At 47.9% G+C, this 20,547-nt stretch overlaps 1 protein-coding gene across 3 annotated transcripts in view; it reads left to right on the top strand.

Annotated features, from left to right (window-relative positions):
• Positions 1-20,547, top strand: part of znf423 (zinc finger protein 423) — a 130,482-nt gene that overhangs the window by 62,426 nt on the left and 47,509 nt on the right. The window contains exons 8-19 of one of the 3 annotated variants that reach the window (XM_085281412.1): positions 19-299; positions 384-667; positions 746-1,126; positions 2,153-2,334; positions 2,743-3,228; positions 3,336-3,486; positions 3,612-4,169; positions 4,263-4,447; positions 4,959-5,380; positions 5,724-5,937; positions 7,073-7,157; positions 13,015-13,035. In XM_085281412.1, the coding sequence (XP_085137538.1) occupies positions 19-299; positions 384-667; positions 746-1,126; positions 2,153-2,334; positions 2,743-3,228; positions 3,336-3,486; positions 3,612-4,169; positions 4,263-4,447; positions 4,959-5,380; positions 5,724-5,937; positions 7,073-7,157; positions 13,015-13,035 (3,250 nt within the window). Of the gene's footprint in view, positions 1-18; positions 300-383; positions 668-745; positions 1,127-2,152; positions 2,335-2,688; positions 3,229-3,335; positions 3,487-3,611; positions 4,170-4,262; positions 4,448-4,958; positions 5,381-5,723; positions 5,938-7,072; positions 7,158-13,014; positions 13,036-20,547 lie in introns of all 3 variants that reach the window. The other 2 variants (XM_085281410.1, XM_085281411.1) reach the window with 2 other exon arrangements.

Below are 20,547 nucleotides of genomic sequence, written 5' to 3'. Positions count from 1 at the left end.
GAATGTCTGACTCCGCAGGCTCACCGTAAGAACAGAGAGCATCTCGCTCTGAGGAGCGAGAGAGATGGAGGAAAGAAGGGAGCGGGAGGAGACGGCGACCTGGAGCAGGACCTGTACATGTGCGATTACTGCGAGGAGACGTTCAGTCAGACCGACGAGCTGGAAAAACACGTCCTGACCAGACACCCCCAGCTGTCGGACCGGGCCGACCTGCAGTGCATCCACTGTCCTGAGATCTTCCTTGACGAGGCTTCGCTCCTCACGCATATTGAAACGCAGCACGCTAACCGCAAACACAAGTACTGCAGAGCTTTACCTCTCAATCTTCTCCGCTCACCACTTTGATAACCATTACTCACCTCTGGCCTTTTCTGTGTCCACAGATGCCCGGTCTGCTCGGAGCAGTTCCCCTCCGTCGAGGACGTGTACTGCCACCTAGACAGCCATCGCCAGCCCGATTCGTCTAATCACAGCGCTGCCAGTCCCGACCCAGCGCTGGGCAGCGTCGCCTCAATGAGCTCAGCCACTCCAGACTCCAGCGCCAGCCTGGAGAGAGGCTCCACCCCCGACTCCACACTAAAGCACGGCCAGGGCAGCGAACGCAGCCGCAGGAGAGGCGGCGATACCGGCGAGGACGTGGGGATAAACCTGGGCCATCAAGGCGGAGGTGCGTTAGCCACTTATCTCCAAAGTAACTGCACAGTTACCAGTTAGTCTCACTAAAGTACCCTTTGTGTCTGTGCAGGCGGGGGAGGATCCTGGGGTAAAGTGACGTACTCTTGCCCTTACTGCTCAAAGAGAGACTTCCACAGTCTGGCAGTGCTGGAGATCCACTTGAAGACCATCCATGCAGATAAGCCGCAACAGAGCCACACGTGTCAGCTCTGCTTGGAAACTCTGCCGACGCTCTACAACCTCAACGAGCACGTGCGCAAAGCTCACCGTGCGAGCGGAGGAACGGTGGGTGCGGCGGCGGCGGCTTTTCCTCTGCTGCAGTTCACCAACGTCACGGCGTTCCACTGCAACTACTGTCCCGACATGTTCGGGGACATCAACTCTCTGCAAGAGCACATCAGGGTTTCCCACTGCCTGCCCGGTGGCATCATGGCAGGATCCACCACACTAGGTGTGTTTAACCCTTTAAAGCCGGTCGGAGCGGGCACGCTCTGTTTTGCGTAACTATTTTTAAATCCCGGTAGCTCTGCAACCACGTAAGCTAGTGCAATAAAAAATTTTGCATATGAAACCGGAGGAGTTGTACTTACATCTGATGCCATCAGCTTGTCCTCGGTCACGGTTTCCTTCCACATAAAGCTTTGCAAAACATCATAAAAAGCACTTGCAGGAACAAAAACATAATATTCCAGAAACGCGCTTTGCTGATCCATCAGCTGTTTGTAACCCTTCCTACGTTGGAATAGACGTCAGCGCAAACTATCGCATGTCCGCCATGACCTGCCTGAAACCGGAAGTGACGTCATTTTCGCGGAAATGTAGTTTTTTACCATCAGGGCCTCATGAGCCTATACTGGTGTTTTTAAAAGTTATGTTTGACTTTATGTCTTTCTGTGTGGTTTCTGGGATGCTGAGGACTCTTATTGCACTGCTGGAAATAGTTTATTTTGATGCACATGCTGCTTTTTTATAATATTTATTTTCGTTTTTCCTGCAGTGTATAAAAATTGGTGTATTTCAAAAATAAAACTATGAAGACACTCAAAATAAATTTCCTGTGGTGGGAAACTATTTTGTGCAACTTGTTTGTATTTACAGTTTTGAGGGATAAGCCTCTTAAATTTCTCTAACTACAAATATATGTTAAAAAAGCAAAAACGATTTTCAATTTTTTTGTAGTTTTTTGCAATTTATGTAATCACTATGCACTTAATGCAGACATATTATTCAAATCTGGGCTATAATGGTTGTATTGATGTATAGCAACTTGAAATGCTCCCAAAAATGGCTCCACAGCATGTAAACATATAAAATAAGCTCTGGTGGACTTGGTTCTATGGTCGGTCTTAAAGGGTTAAGCATGAACTGCATCAGGTCAGCTGTGAGCTGCTTGTCGGTTACATGGTGTTAAGTACAGTGTCATCATTTCCTGTGACTGTTGTTGCTGCAACGATTAAAGTGAGCTTCTCCATCCTAGAAGGGAACCATGCCTTCTTCTGCAACCAGTGCTCAATGGGTTTCCTGACAGAGTCCTCGCTGACGGAGCACATTCAGCAGACACACTGCACCTCCGCAACAGGTGGAGGAAGTGCATCAGGTGGAGCGGTGGCCAAACTCGAGTCTCCCATACTTCAGGCTGGATCTCAGTCCTTCATGGAGGTGAGGAAAAACTGTAAAATCTGTTAAGTGTAACCAGTAAGAAGAAGAAACGCAGCTCGCCCTCCTCGTTAGTTATTCAGTTCCCGTATCGTGTCGTTTGTTAGTCGGACTGAGACTTTTTAACCCACAGTTCACAGTGGAAACACTGAAACCTGCTGCTGTTTGACACACTGTTCACACTACAAAGACACTTCGAGTAGCTGTTAGCCAGCGTTCATAACTCATTAACACACTGACGTGATTCTGTCTGTAAGCTCGCAGTGGTTGAAATGACTTTTGTCGGTCGCTGTGTGACGACTCGGCGTATTGCATCATAATCTTTAAAAAAAGTAAAGAGTTATTATCCACGCACAGGTTTACTCCTGCCCTTACTGCACCAACTCTCCTATCTTCGGCTCACTCCTCAAGCTCACCAAGCACATAAAGGAGAACCACAAGAACATCCCGCTGGCCAACAACAAACGGCAAGCCAAAGTCGCAGACCTGAGCCCCGCCTCGTCGGACGTCGAGATCTCCTCCCCGAAACGCCACAGGCTCGGAGGGGACTCCACTCCATCCATGGGGAGCAACGGAGATTATCCCTGCAACCAGTGCGATCTGCGGTTTGCTAGTTTTGAGGGTTTCCAGGCCCACCTCAAGTCGCACCTGGAGATGTTGCTGAGGCGCCAGTCCTGCCCCCAGTGCAACAAGGAGGACTTTGAGTCACAGGAGGCGTTGCTCCAACACCTGACGGTACACTACACCACCACGTCCACCCAGTATGTGTGCGAGAGCTGCGATAAACAGTTCTCGTCGGTGGACGACCTGCAGAAACACCTGCTCGACATGCACACGTTTGTCTTGTACCACTGCACTCTCTGCCAGGAGGTCTTTGACTCCAAGGTGTCTATACAGGTAAACGACACGTGGCTCGTTGTTGAGTGTGACCTTTTGCAGACACGAATCCCGAAAGATGCAAAGTTTATCTGCTCAAGAGTTTGTTTCTCTGGCCTCACATCCAGGTGCATTTGGCAGTGAAGCACAGCAACGAGAAGAAGCTGTTTCGCTGCACAGCTTGTGCCTGGGACTTTAGGAAGGAGACGGATCTTCAGCTGCACGTTAAACATAACCATCTGGGCCAAAGGTCGGGCCTCCCGGGAGGTCTCGGTGCAGGTACTGTCCAGCTGTGCCGCGTTACGTTTAACAAATACACGATTACGATGTGAAAAGAATGTCTGATATTTCCCGTTCCTGTGCCACGGATTCATCTTCACGATAACTTGATCTTTGACTGACAGGACTCAAGCCCCGGAAGTGCATCTTCTGCGGGGAGAGCTTTGGAACAGAAGTGGAGCTCCAGTGTCACATCACCACGCACAGCAAGAAGTTCACGTGCCGCTTCTGCGGCAAAGCTTTCCACGCCATCTCACTGCTGGAGAGACACCTGAGAGAAAAGCACTGCGTCTTCGATGGCAGCAACATCACCGGCAATGGAGGCGGCACCGGGAGCAGCGGGAGCCAGAACGGGACGCCTAACGGTTTGGCGCAGACCTCCAAGCGAGGAGGAGGAGGAAGTGGCAACGGAGGAGCAGGAAGCGTGGAGAGAGCGACGGTTGCAGCTGCCGAGCAAGCCGACTTGCAGAACATGCTGCTGAAGAGCGCAGCGGTGGGAGGAGGGTCGAGCCAGGGGGGAGATGCAGCCAACAGCCACGAGGCGAGCGGAGGAGAGGAGGAGCTGGATAATTCAGAGCCCATGTACGCCTGCGATATCTGCGGCGCTGCCTACACCATGGAGTCCCTGCTGCAGAACCACCGACTGCGTGACCACAACATCCGGCCGGGAGAAGACGACGCCGGTAACGATGCTGTCGTACTCTGTCATCGTCAGGAAGCGAGTCCTCTGTGTTGTTATCGTATTTGTGATTATGCGTCTTAATTTTGTACAACAGGTTCTCGAAAGAAGAAGGCGGACTTCATCAAAGGAAACCACAAGTGCAACGTGTGCTCCCGAACCTTCTTCTCTGAGAACGGGCTTCGTGAGCACGCTCAGACGCACCGCGGCCCCGCCAAACACTACATGTGTCCCATCTGTGGCGAGCGCTTCCCCTCTCTGCTGACCCTCACCGAGCACAAGGTACTTCAGACTTGTGACAAGTACTTTCCAGCAGCAGGTGCAGCGGTGCAGACACGTTTCTGCGTGTGCGACGTTTTTTCTCTTTCTGCGCCTAGATTTGGATCCTGACTCGTCTTTGGCTGCTTTGAATTTAGAGCTCGATACTCCTCAGAGAGGCGGTTTGTTACGCAGCCTTCGTCACTTATCAGTGATGCTGATGTTGAGCTTTTATCAAAATGACTTCTTCGTCTGAGGTGTTTTGATGTGTCACGGTCAGTGTTGGGCAAGTTACTTTGAAAAAGTAATTAATTACAGTTACTAGTTACTTCTTCAAAAAAGGGTTACTTACAGCTACTTCTTTGCAGCTGATATAAGATAAACTGAACACAGCTTCAGTTTTCTTGTTAGTAACGGTAACGGCGTTGTAACGATAGGAATAGTGATTAGTTAGGATACTCGTTACTGAAAAAAGCAACGCCGTGTCTTGTAACTGGTCACGGTCATGTTAATCGTCTGTGCTCCCTCTCTTCAGGTGACCCACAGTAAAAGCTTGGACACGGGAACCTGTCGAATCTGTAAGATGCCCTTGCAGAGCGAAGAGGAGTTCATAGAGCATTGCCAGATGCACCCCGACCTTCGCAACTCCCTCACCGGCTTCCGCTGCGTCGTCTGCATGCAGACGGTCACCTCCACGCTAGAGCTGAAAATCCACGGCACCTTCCACATGCAGAAGATCTCCTCGGGCGCGGCGCTGGCAGGAGCTGCGGTCGGAGGCGGGAATGGAGGACTAGCTGGAGGAAACGGCTCTGCCTCTTCGTCCCCTAATGGGCAGCTGCAGCAGCACAAGCTGTATAAGTGCGCCTTCTGCCTCAAGGAGTTCAAGAACAAAGGCGAGCTGGTGAAGCTGGATGTCAACGGCCTGCCTTACGGCCTCTGTGCTGGGTGCATGAGCAGGTAGGCAGCAATGCTGTGAACAGGGCTGCAGCATGACTCAGCCCTCTGTGGGAAAGAATAATGACTAAAGTCAAGAATGAATGCCTCTCCTGTTTGGAAGCTTTGCCTGGCACAGGGTAACTCGGCACACGTTTATTGGGTGCATTTCTTATGAAAAGTATATGAATATTTGAAATATCTTTCAAAAACCTGCCCAGTTTATTCAGATTTTCTGCTCCAGCTGTCACAAACTGCACAGATACTTCCTAAAACTACCAAAGTTAGTGAAGAAATCCTTTTTGTTTAGCATCAGTTAGAATCACTGAAATCAGCTAAAACAAATCAAATGCTCAAATCACATCAGGGGCACGAACGGCCAGAGTCCCAGCCAGGGAGGAGCCGTCACGCCCGGGGACGCGCAGGCGGAGAAGGCCGCGGCTGGGCTGAGGTGTCCAGAGTGCGGGGTGAAGTTTGAAAGCCTGGAGGACTTGGAGAACCACGTCCAGACGGATCATCCGGAGATCAGTCCTGAAACCAGCGCAGCAGGAAAGAAGGCCGAGGTTTCACCTGCTCCTAAGGTGAGAAACAGTGAGAGGGCACGTTTCCATAAAAATAACGGTGTCTGCAAAAGAGAAGGAGGCAGCTACGCACAGAAAGGTCAAATGTATAAAAGCTCTTGGTGTGATCCAGCAGAGTGATAGAGGCCAGTGTTTCCATATCCAAGGTTGCAAACGACGCTCCTGAACTCTGTGTGTGCACGAGGTTGTGTATAAGTCTGCAGCTTCCACACGTACGTGGGTGTGTGTCAGCTGAGCCCACTGGGTCCTGCGGCTGGGGCGTGCTGAGGCATTGTGGGAGCTGTTCGCTCTACTTGATATTGACAGTCAGGCTCCCCGGGACCTGCCGCGTGTCTGTGTGTGACTGAGTGTGTGAGAGTGTGTGACTGAGTGTGTGAGAGTGTGTGTGACTGAGTGTGTGAGAGTGTGTGTGACTGAGTGTGTGAGAGTGTGTGTGAGAGTGTGTGTAATTGCAAGCGAGCACGTGTGTGTTGAGAGACAGTTCCCAGGGACCCTCTGTCTTACCTGCACTTTTGTTTCTGCTTAGTCTAACAGCACAAAGCAGACAAAGTAGGATTTGTGTGTGTGTGTGTGTGTGTGTGTGTGTGTGTAGTCATCCTAGCAGGCTGAAGCAGCAGAGACACAGTGGAAGTGGGGCCTTTGTGTATTTTGTATGTGTTTGTGCATGAGTGATCACTCTGTGCTATGAATGGATAAGCAGAGCCTCTGGTTCCTCTCTCTGTAGCTCCTTCTCTCTCTCCTTTGTCCTTTTTTCCTTCTCTTTCATCGCTTCTTCCCTTCATCTCGTTCGCGTTCACACCCTCCTTTTTTCATTTGCTTCTCTCACTTTCGATCCAGCTTTGGTGTTTGTGTAGCTGCATACCTTCTCTTCCTTTCCCAACCCTCCAAAGACTTGGACTTTCAGTGCAAGAATTTGTGAGGTTGAAATGTCTCATATGTGCAGGGATGACTGCAAGTGCGGAAAAGTGCAGTTTTATTTTTAGCCTTTTCCACTTTTCTCTGTTAGCTTTCACTGCACTAATAATTCTTTCATTCCTGTGCAGTCTGTCTGTGTGTGTCTGATGTGCTAACATGTAAGCCTGTTTCTCATTAGCTTTATTGCACTGACCAGTCTCCTGTGTTCCTTCTGTTATAGAAAAAGACCTACCAGTGTATTAAATGCCAAATGACGTTCGAGACAGAAAGAGAGATCCAGATTCACGTTGCCAATCACATGATCGGTGAGTGAGGTGCTTTTCTTTTCCGTGTGCGTGACTTCAGAGTTTGGTGTGAACCCAGCCATTGTGAATGTGTGATGGCACTCTGGAAGCATGAAAGCACAAGCATGCACTCACATGAACACAGAGGTGAGACAGACGGTGAAACAAAGACCTTTTTGTCTGGTGGGCTGTGAGGAGCAGCCACGACTACAGATCAAACGTTGGAGAATCATCGTAATCTTACAGCTGACTCAAACGTAATACGAGTGTCTAAACCTTTATATGATGATGCAGGTCGCAGGTGATGCTTTTAGGTTTGGACAGGATGACACAAACGAACACGCTGCACAGTAAATCCATGTTTGTCTGCACGAGCGGCGCTGCAGCGCCGCTGAGTTTTTTCATTTAATTCCATTATCATCACAGGGGAGCAAAGGTCGACGGTGTGTGTGTTTAAGACCTGACTCTTTTGTGAGATTCCCGTTTTCTCCCCTTTCTGCTAATTTGCTGCCTTAGCATCTCTGTCGTCATGGAGATTAACGAGGTGGACCTGTGGGTTGATCTGCAGCCCCTCGCCAGACCTGAGTGTGTGTGTGTGGCGTCTGGAGAAGAGAGGCTCCAAACATCAGCACAGCTGGAATAACTTTTACTTCACTCCCTAGTGTGTGGCCCCGCCCCCACTTGCTATCAAACACCTGCCACAGCTGCAGCGTCCGTGTTTTCTTTCTTTCTTTTTGGCCTGTCCCGTTTGGCTCTTTTGCATCAGAATTGTTGTCTAAAGGCAAAGAAAGATGCCCAACGGATTTACTTTACCAAACTGACCATCCCAGCCTTGCCGTAATGGTCCATTTGATTCACCTTTTATTGTTTATTTTATTTTCACTTACTGAATACGGAACAGACTTGACTGGGGGAAAGAAGGGGAGAAAGAAAGAGGGAAAGAGAAACAGCTGAGAAGAGGGACGGGGGAGAAGGGCAAAAGACAAAAACCAACAGAATGAGCAGAAAAAGAAAGAAAAAGAAAATGCATATATCAATCACCTGGATCACCTGCTGAGAAAGAAAAAAGAAAACAAGCAGAAGAGAACAAGAGTAATAGAATAAACAACATCACAATGATATATGGGAATATGACAGTAAATACTAAATATTAAACATTATTGTGCAGCACATAAGATCAACAGAACACAGTGTGCTTTGAGGTAGGAGCCAAAAAGGGTGTAGTTTGTGGGTGTGATCACCCGTGTGTACACCTGTGAGCATGGACACGCTTGTTTTTAAAGGTTCCTTCATGTAATGATCTGCTAGAGGGTGTGGGGGGGCCACAGCCCCGTCCTCCAGGGCATGAAGCAGGTATGGAGGAAGCGTCCGTGTCTTCTACCTGCCGTCCGTCTTCTTCGCTCTTCACCACATGACCGTTATCCTGGCCCTCCTCCTCCTCCCCCGTGTTCCTCTCTCGTTCCCCCCTCACCTCCTCACCTTTGTCCTTCACCCAGTGCTCGCCACTTTCCTCCGCCTTGATCTTCCACTCAGTCTGACGTCTAACTCGTCGTTCTCTCTGCAGCGTAGGCACGCACACATCCCTGCACAGTGGTGGCAGTTTTGGGTTAATTAACGTGCTAATTGTGTGAAAACCTAGCGCAGATTAATTATGAAATTGAGGCAGATTATTTTTAAGAGCTTGCCCAGTTCCTCTTACATTTCCCGCAGCCCTTTCCTCCCCCACTCTTCAACAAAGATCTTATTTAGTCTGAAAGCGCCGATGAAAAGAAAATGAGCAGATGCTCCGTTTCACGCATCGTCTTCCTCGTCTCCACCGCAGATCGTTTCCTTCTCTCGGTCGCCGCGGCACTAACGAGTTTACAGTAATAAATGAAACGGAGATGAATGCAGGTGGTGAGTGGCCAGAGCTGCTCGGCTGTAACGTGTTGATGTAAAAGGATTGTTCCCTCTGTTAAAGTGTCTACATTTTCCTTCATCACACAGGTTCGTGTCACTTTGTTTCCTGTCGTCCCCGCTCAGTGTGTCACAGGTGGGACGTTTCGAGTTTAAGTTGTGCTGTTTGAATGTTGTGAGTTTATGGCCTGACGCTCTGATTCTGACGGCTACGCTCGTGCATGTGCTCAGCCTGTGGACGTGCACGATTAGGGGGCAGCAGCGACTGACTGTGTCACTTGGTGAGTGTTAGCGCCTGTTCAACGGTCGTATCAGGCGCCCTCGATAATCAGCTCTCACATTCAGGAACTCCGACACTTGTAAGTGCGCTCGCCTCAGATTGTCACGCAGCTTGGCCGCCTCAGTCTGCTGCACGTCTGCGTGTCACAGAAACACAAGTCCAACAATGTAACGTCCGAGTGAAACTGTGATTCAGTGTTTTTACGTTGACAGTTCTGACTGCTTGAAGGGAGGAGGCCAGCTCCTACCGGCTAACTCAGTCCAGTAATGTGATTGTCACATCGCTCCGTGGGTAATACACGGTGCACCCCACGGTCCTGTTAATTACGCTGTCAGGAAGAGAAAGAGACACAACACACAGGCAGACAGAGGGTCAACGTGGGAAGTCTAGAGAGGAATCCCTGCAGCTCCGAGGAAAATATTTACAAGCAGGAACGCGCCGCTCGTGTTTGGGCCCAAAAACAGCTCAGGTGACATATTTACCCCTCACTTTACTGAAAAACAACACTGGTGCTTAAGGTAGGGCTGCTCAATTAATCGAATTTTAATCTCGATCACGATCTGGGCTTTCAACGATCATTAAAAATGACTGAGCCGATTATTAGCCCCTCCCTCGTGCTTTACTCTCGCGCTGCTCCGTGTGGAAAATCGAGCGCACCTCTCTGCGTTTCGAACACGTGTCACAACAATTAAGAGGACCCGAGGGAAGCTTGGAAAGCTGAGCAGAAGTTATTTGGAGAGGAGAGTGACTGCTGTTGGTTGAAAAGAGGGAAAAAACTTCAGTGGTGTGGAAACATTGTGGGTTCAGTCAGACGTGGATCAAGTAGACACAGTGTGTAAACTTTGCTACAGTGTAGCTGCACCACAGAGCAACACTGCAAAGCTCACTAAACACAGATGTTTACATTTTTCATTTATTTCTTATATTGCAAACATTTGCACTGTTATCAGTATTTGTCAAAAAATAATATAAAATAGTGCAATCTTTAAAGTCATTATTCAACACATTGTTATTGTTAAATAAATATCATCAAATAATCGAGATGATGACGTCCAGATGAACAGAATCAGTTTATTTTGTTGCTACAAAATCTTTTCTTCATTTCATTAAAAACACTTTTTCACATTAAGACGTTTTTAGACAGATTCAGGAAACATGTCGGTGTTCATCTCGTCGTGCCCATCAGGTCAGACTGGTCAGCGTGCTGCTGTTCAGAGAAAGATTATTGATTATATTAGAACAGATCTATATCGGGTTATGTTCTCTGGTTTTTACAAAGAGCTTTCAAAGACGAGTTTTTTGATGTCGACTCAACGGCGGGTTGTTTCTAAATGACTGGTTTAAAGGCGGGTCTTCATAAAGACATCACCGGATTATTCACGTACATTAGTAATGATGCTAAACCTGAGATCACTGCCACATGCCGGCCTGCCTGCAACACTTAATATTACAGCTCTCAGCCCAAACGTTCAGCTTCACTGTGATGGTGCAGTCACGCCCTGTGTGTGTTCGCGCCAGCCTCGGCTCTTGCACTGCACAACGTTAATTAAAACACCATGTGGTCAGTGCCCTGCTCTGGAGGCAGAGCGGGAGGGAGGAGGAAACAGAGGCGCTCTAGGAGGGAAGGAGAGATCATTCAAGAAGGATGCAGAGGGCTAAAAGAAATGAACAGTTTAATTTCCTTCCATCCTGGTTTTACTGAATCCGTGCGGACTCTTACGAGGTGTCCTCGTGCAGCAGCACGATGGTTTCTGCCGCACGATGATGTTATTATTTACTGATACGACTCATCTGAAAACCAAGAGGAAATTGTGAGCAGATATCTAGTTTACAGCGAGGAAACGTGACAGGGATCGGCCCTGTGGCTGCTCGCATGAGCATTACAGCAACGCTGCATTAACCTGCGAGGCCGGCTGTAAGGCTGGACCAGTGAAAGTGCTTTATGCAGCTACTCAACACAGAATAATAGTGTGGTGGAGTGGAAATGCCCACACTTCACACTGTTTAAAGACACACATGGACACATTCACACACAGCCTCAGTCCATCTCCCACACACTGAGGAGCGATGGAGAGAAAGAAATTGAGCTATCCATTTCTGCCTCTGGTACAAAGCTGCCATTGGAGACTGTTGTGTGTGTGAGACAGCAGCCTAAGGGCCAGGACACTATATACTAAAGAAAGCAAAGAATAATGTGTTTACATCTGGTTTAATAATTAACATTGGACAATCTGTGCGTTTTATATAACCGAGGACAGACGGTTCAATCGTCTTTGAGATGAGAACCGGCACGGCCTCCGTCTCTGTAACGTGCTCCTGCAAGACTACAAACGTCTGCTGTTGCAGGTTTTTCATGCACAGTAAGGGCAGATCCCACCTGTGTGTGTGTGTGTGTGATCACAGAGCAGTGTGTGTGCAGCTTTTCCAATATTTCTGAGCAGGTGGAGAGGAGACGAGCACGTAAAAGTATGTTCTTGTGTTTCGGACACGCGAGGAGACGACACGAGGGGGTTAGGACAAGATGATGAAAAACCCAGATAGAGGGAGGCAGAGCTCAGAGTGGTGGAGGAGCTGAAACGGAGGAATAATCTCTGCGCTCGCAGTGAGCTCCGCGCTGACAGGAGGCCTGTTTATTCTGTTCGATGAGCCCGTTCTGCTCCGAGCCACCAAGACCAAGAGCGACATCGGAGCAGCTCCTCTAATGTGTGGCTCACTCGCTTGTCTTCGTCTTTCTGTCGCCTCCTCTGCCTCCTTCTCAGTGTGTGTGTGTGTGTGTGTGTGTGTGTGTGTGTGTGTGTGTGTGTGTGTGTGTGTGTGTGTGTGTGTGTGTGTGTGTGTGTGTGCAAATCCATTTTGTTTTCACAGAATAAAGGAGCATACACGTGTTGTCCCCGTTTTGTGGTTTAGAGCAGACCGCTCATTTTGAAATGATGTATTATACCTTTAAAAGACCCCTCGCTACACACACACACACACACACACACACACAGAGACACACACACACACACACGCACACACAGAGACACACACACACACACACGCACACACAGAGACACACACACACACACACACACACACACGCGCGCGTGTAAATAAGGTCCTTGACAGCGTGTTCTGAGTGTTGCATGCAGCCACTAATGCTTTACTAATCACCTCAGTCTAGATTTCACAGCATGAGGCCTCACTTTCTCAGACACACACACACACACACACACACAGACAGCGCACACACACACGCAGCATGTTGTCAGCCCTTTCCATTGGTACTAATCAGGGACCAGTCTCCAATTAGCATACTGGTTATAATGCTCACTTTGATGCAGCTAAGTGTCCTTGCTGTCTTCGTCTCAGACCTTTGTCTTCCTCGACTCGCCTGCATCAGTTTGTTCCTGTGCATCTCTGTAGGTCAGCTTTAAGCCTTAGCTACGCTCCCGTGACATATTTACTGGAGGCGATCAGAGCGTTAAAAGTATCTGACAGATTTCCTCACATCAGTCTGCAGCAGCTGTTCTGAAAGAGTTTCAGTGTCGCTGATGTTTTCTGTGGGACGATGAGGTTCACTCAGTATTTGTTGATGACAGCGAGCTCCTTTACCTTTAACACTGCGTTTGCCTCCTCCCCACACGCTGCACGTTCACAGTACAGATAACTAATTGTGCCCATTCTCTCCTCATCCCCACCTGCCAAACGGATGGCCTGTAGAAGAGCCCGCCTGTCGGCAAGGTTTGTCCCCTTTCTGTCTCCCACTATGAGCAAGGCAGCATTACGCTGTCCCACTGCCTGCCCATCATCATGAACATTTTACTGCTTTTGAACATACAGACTAGTATCAGTATTCATGAGCTTTTTTCTTGTGTTACTGAGTTCAGGGGTAGAACACAGTCACAGTGCATGATGTGGAAAATAAAGGTGCAGCGCAGGAGTCAGTGTGCGTAATAACACAGTGAGGCTGAATCTTTGCATAGTTACCTCACCTCAGATCTTCATTCACCCCAATCCCCACTGCTAGCTGCATGCTTCATTGTCCTCCCTACCTCATACACACCACACGCGCACACACACACACACACACAGATGCCTTGGAGGTATCGAGTGGCCACTCACCTGGATCTAAGTGTTCCCTGTGGAGTGCGGTGGCTAATGATGTGTCCTCAGCATGAGCTTTACTTACCTATTTACATCAATGCACCATAATAACTGCAGCTCCCCTTATTTACATCCTTTACATTTCTGATGAACTTTGTAGCTGGTCAGATGCACACGTGGCCATCGCTGCCCCTGCAACAGCATCTTAAAGCTCCCTGAATGAAGCTGGGCACATTTCAGTTAAAGCACCAGCGCGCTCACCTTTTAAATTTGATGGTGACTTTGGGTGAAGACCATAAATAGTTTATGAAGCCCTGTGTGAACCAGGGCATTAAATAATACTGGCTTGCTTTTATTTTCTACCTGGAGGTTGCATTTATTTGGCATTTCAAACCTGCATTCAACCTGTCTGTTAGCCTGCAGTCAAATCTGCGACGCGCTTGACTAGTAATGTCTAAGCAGCCGTCCCACGGGCTGCGGCTGAGCCGATGTGTGTCTGTACAAACATTTCTAAGCCCCCCCCCCTTTAACACCAGTGTGCAGACACACACACACCTATCTGTACGTGTGTGTGTGGTGCTGCGCGGGTCTGGTGTGGTTACTTTGTGTCACTGAAGACTTAATGAGGCGAGTAAGAAGCTTTTAGAGTCAATGGAGGTGGATAATGTGGTTGAGGGCTCACTCGTGTGTGTGTGTGTGTGTGTGTGTGTGTGTGTGTGTGTGTGAGCGTCTTTGCCACAGGCTAGCAGCGTTGCTGTTCTCTTCTGCCCTGCTGCACCTGCACTAATAAGATGCAGACTGCTCCGGCTGCTGTCGTTGCTGAATAACCAGCATCTGAGCTGAAGAAAGTGCATCGCTGTGTGCTCAGTGAGGAGGCGTCCAAACTCATCTTGGAGTTTCACACATGCTAAATCCTGATTTGGACGTTGTTACTTCTTTTCGCGCCTTGAAGGAAGCGGACGGCCTGTCAGAGGAAAAACGGTCTCGTTGTCTGGCTTGTGATCAGTTGTATCACCAACGACGAGAGTTGGTGCTGTGAAGTAGTAAAAGCTACTTAAACTCCTTCACTCCAGGTGTGTGTGAGCAAACTGCTCACACACACCTGGCCCTCTGCCGTCAGTAGAGCTGCTATAACACCGTTAATACTGCTTTTACTGCTTAAACACAGCTTCTAGTTTACAAACACGTGAGCGTCATGTTGGAATATTTATGTCTAAGTGAATGTAGGACAGGATAAAGCGGCTGTTTCACAGAATTTGACCAAGGAGTTGGTTTATCTCGAGATTACATGAAAGAAATGAAACAGCAAACGCCGAGCAGCATGTCGCTCTTCATCGTGGTGGCATCAACATAGGGACAGATGACAGAAACCCCTCCTCCTGCCTTCAGTTCCTCCTCCATCCATCCTTCCCTACATCCCTTCCTCCCTTCCTCCCTCACCACCTGGAGCCAGTGAGCTGTGACACCAGAGGGAGGAAGGGAGTGATGATGAAGGGACAAGGGAACGAAGAGCGGGAGAGAGCGAGGGGACCGCAGAGGGCTGGATGAAGGAGGATGGGAGGAGAGACGAACCGAGTGTTAGTTTTGACCAAATCAGATTCTTTCATTTGTGGATTTAGTTTATTTAAAATGTACATTTTTACGTAACAGTCACAACTTCCTGGCCGTAAGCTAACGTGTTGCTAGCGTGCAGTTTTATCTACTCAGTCGCACATTTCCTCTAACTGCTCTGACTCTGTTACAGTGACACGTTTGCTCTTTGTTAGCGCCCATAACCTGCCACTGTCGCTTTTATTGACTGCATGAATACGTCGACAGGATTGTTGGTGTATTTCTGCGTGTGTGTGAGTGTTCTGGAGGCTGGGAGCACAGCCGTCCCCTGGAGAGCTCATTTTGTCGTCTTCTCGCTTGATTTACCTTCTTCTTCTTCTGCTGTTTATTACCAGTCATTACAAGCTGTTTGGAAACCTAATAGGACACACTGACAAATAGTCTGGGAGAGACCCAACCAGGATAGCTATCACAACACAAAATAATGAGTGTGTGTGCTCTGCTCGCGAGGATATGTGTATATGCAGCTTCAGCTTTCTTACCTCACATATAGAAGTTTCCTGCTTTGCATGGGCGACGTCTCTCTCACCGTGTGCTGCATCTGTGGCTGAGCACAGGCTGATGTACAGCATCTCTACCTGCAGCCCCCTTTACATCCCCCCCCTCTTTTTCCTTCTCAAGCTGTCCAGGTGTGGCTGCACCAGCTGCTAAAGACAACAGGACCATTTTACACACACACACACACACACACACACACACACACACACACACACACCGTGCTGGCTAATTGTCACAAGACAAACAAGGCGCTTTGCCTTTATGCGCTTCATAAACAGAGGCCAAGCAACAATTAACTCCCTGCTTAATTCACTAACTATTCTGAATTCATTTTCTCCTGTGACAGGCACATCTGTCACAGCTGGTAGCGACTGAGTGTGCGTTTGCTAGGCCTGTGCAGTAATGCAATAAGGTTTAGCCTTTAAATGGGCTGCACTGAGGAGGCTTTACTACAGCGTGCGGCGTGCAGCACGACGACGCCGTGCTCGGTGTACGACAGAGACGCAGACTGTGTGAACTTCAGTCATGTTTATTGGTGATGTTTCCTTTTCAAGCCCGTCTGGGGGGCTGACCTGTCTGCTGTTTAAAACATGACCTGAGTGAATAAAGATATTCTTGTACAGTTACACTCAGATTGTTGCTGTTTTCAGGACTGATGGGTTTCTGATCCTCAGCCTATTTTGACCCCATCAGCGGCACTTACATGTTTCAGGAATATATTCAGATAAACTGCTTGTGATCCACGCAGAACGGTTGAAAAACAATTTACAGAAACATCTACAGAGCTGTCGAAAGTCCAGTGGTGGATTATCAGATGGATAATATAATCTAGCTCGTTATTTTCCTGTTGTTTTACACATGTAACTTCTCACATTGTCACACTTTGGGGTTGAGAAGGACACACAGATGTTAGCGCCTCCTTTTCTTCTCTAAGAAAAACATTTGTGTTTTTTGTGTTTAGTCCATCTGGGTTTGAAGTGTGGAAATCTAACAAATCGTGTGAGAACTTCTCAGGATGTAAATTTGTACAGACGAATGAGTTTGAGACTAGAGATCATCACTATGTTCTCCTGGGCTGCTCTTGAACCTGATGACGATACCTTGATGGCTGTTCCTCTGCAAACACATCGCAGTCACCCTGTAGTCATGGAGATGATATTTCTACCTGAAACAGTGGAAATAAGGCAACAGTTCGTTGGTTCGTCCCTGAATCTAAAAACAAAACACGTTTCTTTTAAATCTATACAGAATAAAAAGTAGCACTGTGCTAAATATATAACAAAACTGAAAGAAGCATCATGTAATGGCACAAGAAGGAGAGCACAAACTGCCACAGTGACAAAAATAGTGGTGATTAAAGATCAATAAAGTGAGATTCGTACTGATGGAACACCGCAGGAGAGGAAACGTGCAGGTGCAGACACAGAAACTGCAGAAGACTTGGAGGCAACGCAGATCAATATGAAATGAAATGTAGAGAAGGTGGAGGCGTGGAAGGGTGGATGACTAAAGCCGGAGACGCGAGCAGAGAGACGGAGAGGATGAGAGCGGTTTCTGGCAGAGTTTGGCTCACACTCGGTCGTCTTGCCGAGCAGCTGGACTTCATTAGTGGCTGGTGTTAATTACTGGGACTGTACACGCATGCACACACACACACACACACACACACACACACACACACACACACACACACACACACACACACACACACACACACAGCCTGCGATTCAGGGTCACCTTGCTCGCCTTGTTTGAACCAGCAGAGATAGAGGAGGATGGTGCCAGACAGACACACACACACAGACACACACACACAGACACACACACACACAGACACACACACACACAGACACACACACACAGACACACACACACAGACACACACACACACACACAGACACACACACACAGACACACACACACAGACACACACACAGACACACACACACACACACACACACACACACAGACACACACACAGACACACACACACACACAGACACACACACACACACACAGACACACACACACACACACACACACACAGACACACACACACACAGACACACACACACAGACACACACACACACGTGTCAGTCCACTGTGGGAGTTTCGTATGTTATTAATGCAGCTGCATTGTAAGCAGCTGATAGATGTAGTTTTGCTGTAGTTGACTCCGTCTGTGGTTGTACTGCATGCTTCTGTACTGAGGTAGTCGTAGCACAGCTACGATTGTGGAGAAAAGCACGCGAGTCGAGGTTGATGACACCGGGTATCTTCATGTAGCTGCAAAAACCACTGTTACAAGATTTACGTTTAATTTTTAATACTAATATTTTCCAAATATGTCACAAATGGTTTATTTAAAAACTGAGAATTTAGTCTGCTCATATATTTTACTAAACTTCTAAGTGCATCATGGAGCAGCTGATCTCCTGACAGTGTTACAGGTCAAACAAATGTTTAGTTATCAGCATGGGCGTGCCAAAAACTACAATTCCCTGAACGGCCACTCGGGGTTGGGTCCATGCACTCCTGTGAAGAAGTCCATAGAAGCTAAGATGCTAAGTATCAGTCAGGTGCTTTTAATCAATGCACTTAATTAAGTGACCATCAGTAAATGGGACATTCAAGTATGTGTTAACTCAGGTCCATAGTCCCATCAGCCCGGGGCCAGCCTGCCCAGTGCTCAGAGAAAGTTCACCACAGTGCCGTTATCAAAAGAATGAACACGTGCGGCTTATTTGGAAGCAAAGCCTCTTATCTCTAGAAGAAGATGGCGGCACAGCTCGGGTTTGCAAAGCTGCATTTGAACAAACCACGAGACCTCTGAGAAAACCGGACACGGCACGTTATACCGACCGTAAAGCGTGCTAGTGTGGTGAACTCTCAGAGTAATCTAGAGTCGAATGTGAGGCCAGCTGAAGCCTGGATGCAACTGCAGGACAGAATATTACAAACATGTGGAGGTGTTGCAGTCAAAGTCTAAACTTTGATCACATTTCCACGCTGTGGTAGGATGTTAAGTTTGCATGAACAAAGAAGAACAGCGACCTCTGTGCAGAGGTTTTAGGCAGGTGCTGTAAAGCAACCAATGCTTTAAGAAATAAGTGTTAATCATTCTTATCATCAATCAACAAACTGCAGAGAATAAAGAAAAATCCATATTTGTGTGAGCACCCTTTGCCTTCTTCTAGGTTTTGAAGGAGCTCGGCTGGTGGGTTGTTCCAAACATCTTGGATGTCGGCTCCCTCGCGTCCTTCATGTAATCCCAGACACACTCGGGGCTCTGTGGGGGCCGTAGCATAACTGCAGCACTTCTTGTTCGTCACGCTGAAGATAGCTCTTCATGACTTTGGCTCGTTGTCCTGCTGCAGAATACACTTGGGGCCAATAAACAATCGTTTATATTTCTGAAAGCTCTTTGTTTACAGCATCTTTTGCACAGCACTCTATATACTTGTGGTTGGATCCACCTCATGAAGGCTTTTAAAACAAAATGTTAGAACAAGAACGTGATGGTCTTTGTGTTGGTGTGCACACTGTACGAGCCGGATGTTCAGGAAATGTGATGTGATTATAGAGCTGCTGGAGATGGCAGAGGCGGAGAAAGCTCAATATATGCAAAACTGTGTTCTGAGAGCATAAAAAGTGGCTGTTGAGGTCACTGCTGCTGGCCATCATAAGTAATAAATAGGTTTCACAGCTTTATGTTGATTCGTGTTCCAGCAGAGGAAGAAAGGATGGTTTAAAGCAGCACAGCAGGAGGTGGGATGCTGCGACACGCTGGGAGAGGTTGGAGGGTTTTCTTTGACTCATAATTACACAGAAGCAGGCAGGAGTGAGCACGGCTACGAGAGGAAGGGTGATACGTCTTTCGGCTCTAAGCAGATGTCGACCAGGCTGTTCTCTTTATTGCAGTACAAAGGCCTTCTGACAAAAACACACAAACAGCCATGCATGCACATCATCCTGGATAAATCAATGCATTCTGCTTTCAGTAATTTCCCAAGGTGCTTTGCTCCCCTCCTCCTGGGTGAGGAGGTGACAAAGCCAGCCACTGAGGAGTCTCTTACTTTCTGCCCTCCTTTTTCAGCCCGTCTTTGTAGCGTTCAGCACACTCACACGTCACTGTGCGTGCGTTCACAATGCTGCTTCACAACGGTGTATAAATGTTTGTCAATGGAAAATTGTATTTAGTAGTCAGTATAATCTTTCAGTGATATAAGTTTGCACATGGTAGAATGCTGCATGTAATCACTTGTGTGTAGAAGTGTTTAGTTGGTGGCATATTGAAAGAATGTCTCATCCTAGGAGGTCTGTAACATTCTAGGGTGTTCACATCCTGGCAGCATGAGAGCTCGTACCTTGTCTTATTGTTTTACGGCAGGATTAACGCAGCTATGTCAGGTTTAGTTTAAGTGCTTCTTTACATACAGATGAACTGTTGGATTTTCCAGACCAGCAGGTTAAGGGAAGTTGTTTATGGGGCCACACACACACACACACACACACACACACACACACACACACACACACACACACACACACTGAAGTATAAATAAAGACCGGGGCAGTTTCTCAGGGCGAGTCTCAGTCTGGAGGCTGCCCTTGCTAGCAAGAAGTTCTCTGTGTTTCTCTTCTCTGAGTCTTTACTGAAGAAGTGTTTTAGAGTATATTTCTTAACAATGTTGTGTTATTTTACGCAGCGGTGATGAGAGATGCGTTTGTCCCGTCAGTGTCGCAACAATGGCTTCGAGGCCCGGGGAGTCTGTGTGCATGTTATTTATGTGGCACCATTTTTATCAGAGATTAAAAAATCTTTCTGATACTTCGTTTAATCTGGGAAACTGTCGTCAGCGATGACGACACAGAGCGCCCACGCGAGGTGTTTAAATAATGAAACGTGGGAGCAGTTCACAGGTAGAACACACTTGATTTCCTGTATTCTGCAGGCCTCTGGTGTTTGTGTGTCTGCACAGCATCTCACCTGCAGCGCTCTATCACAGGGACACATCAGACGCCGCGCTGACCCCGCG

Source organism: Mchenga conophoros, linkage group LG7 (genome assembly GCF_057382185.1).
Source record: "Mchenga conophoros isolate Kocher_MC1m ecotype Shallow Benthic linkage group LG7, M_conophoros_male_GT1.1, whole genome shotgun sequence".
NCBI classification, from domain to species: domain Eukaryota; kingdom Metazoa; phylum Chordata; class Actinopteri; order Cichliformes; family Cichlidae; genus Mchenga; species Mchenga conophoros.
The sequence above is the reverse complement of the archived record's forward strand: the minus strand, read 5'-3'. Positions and strand labels throughout refer to the sequence as shown.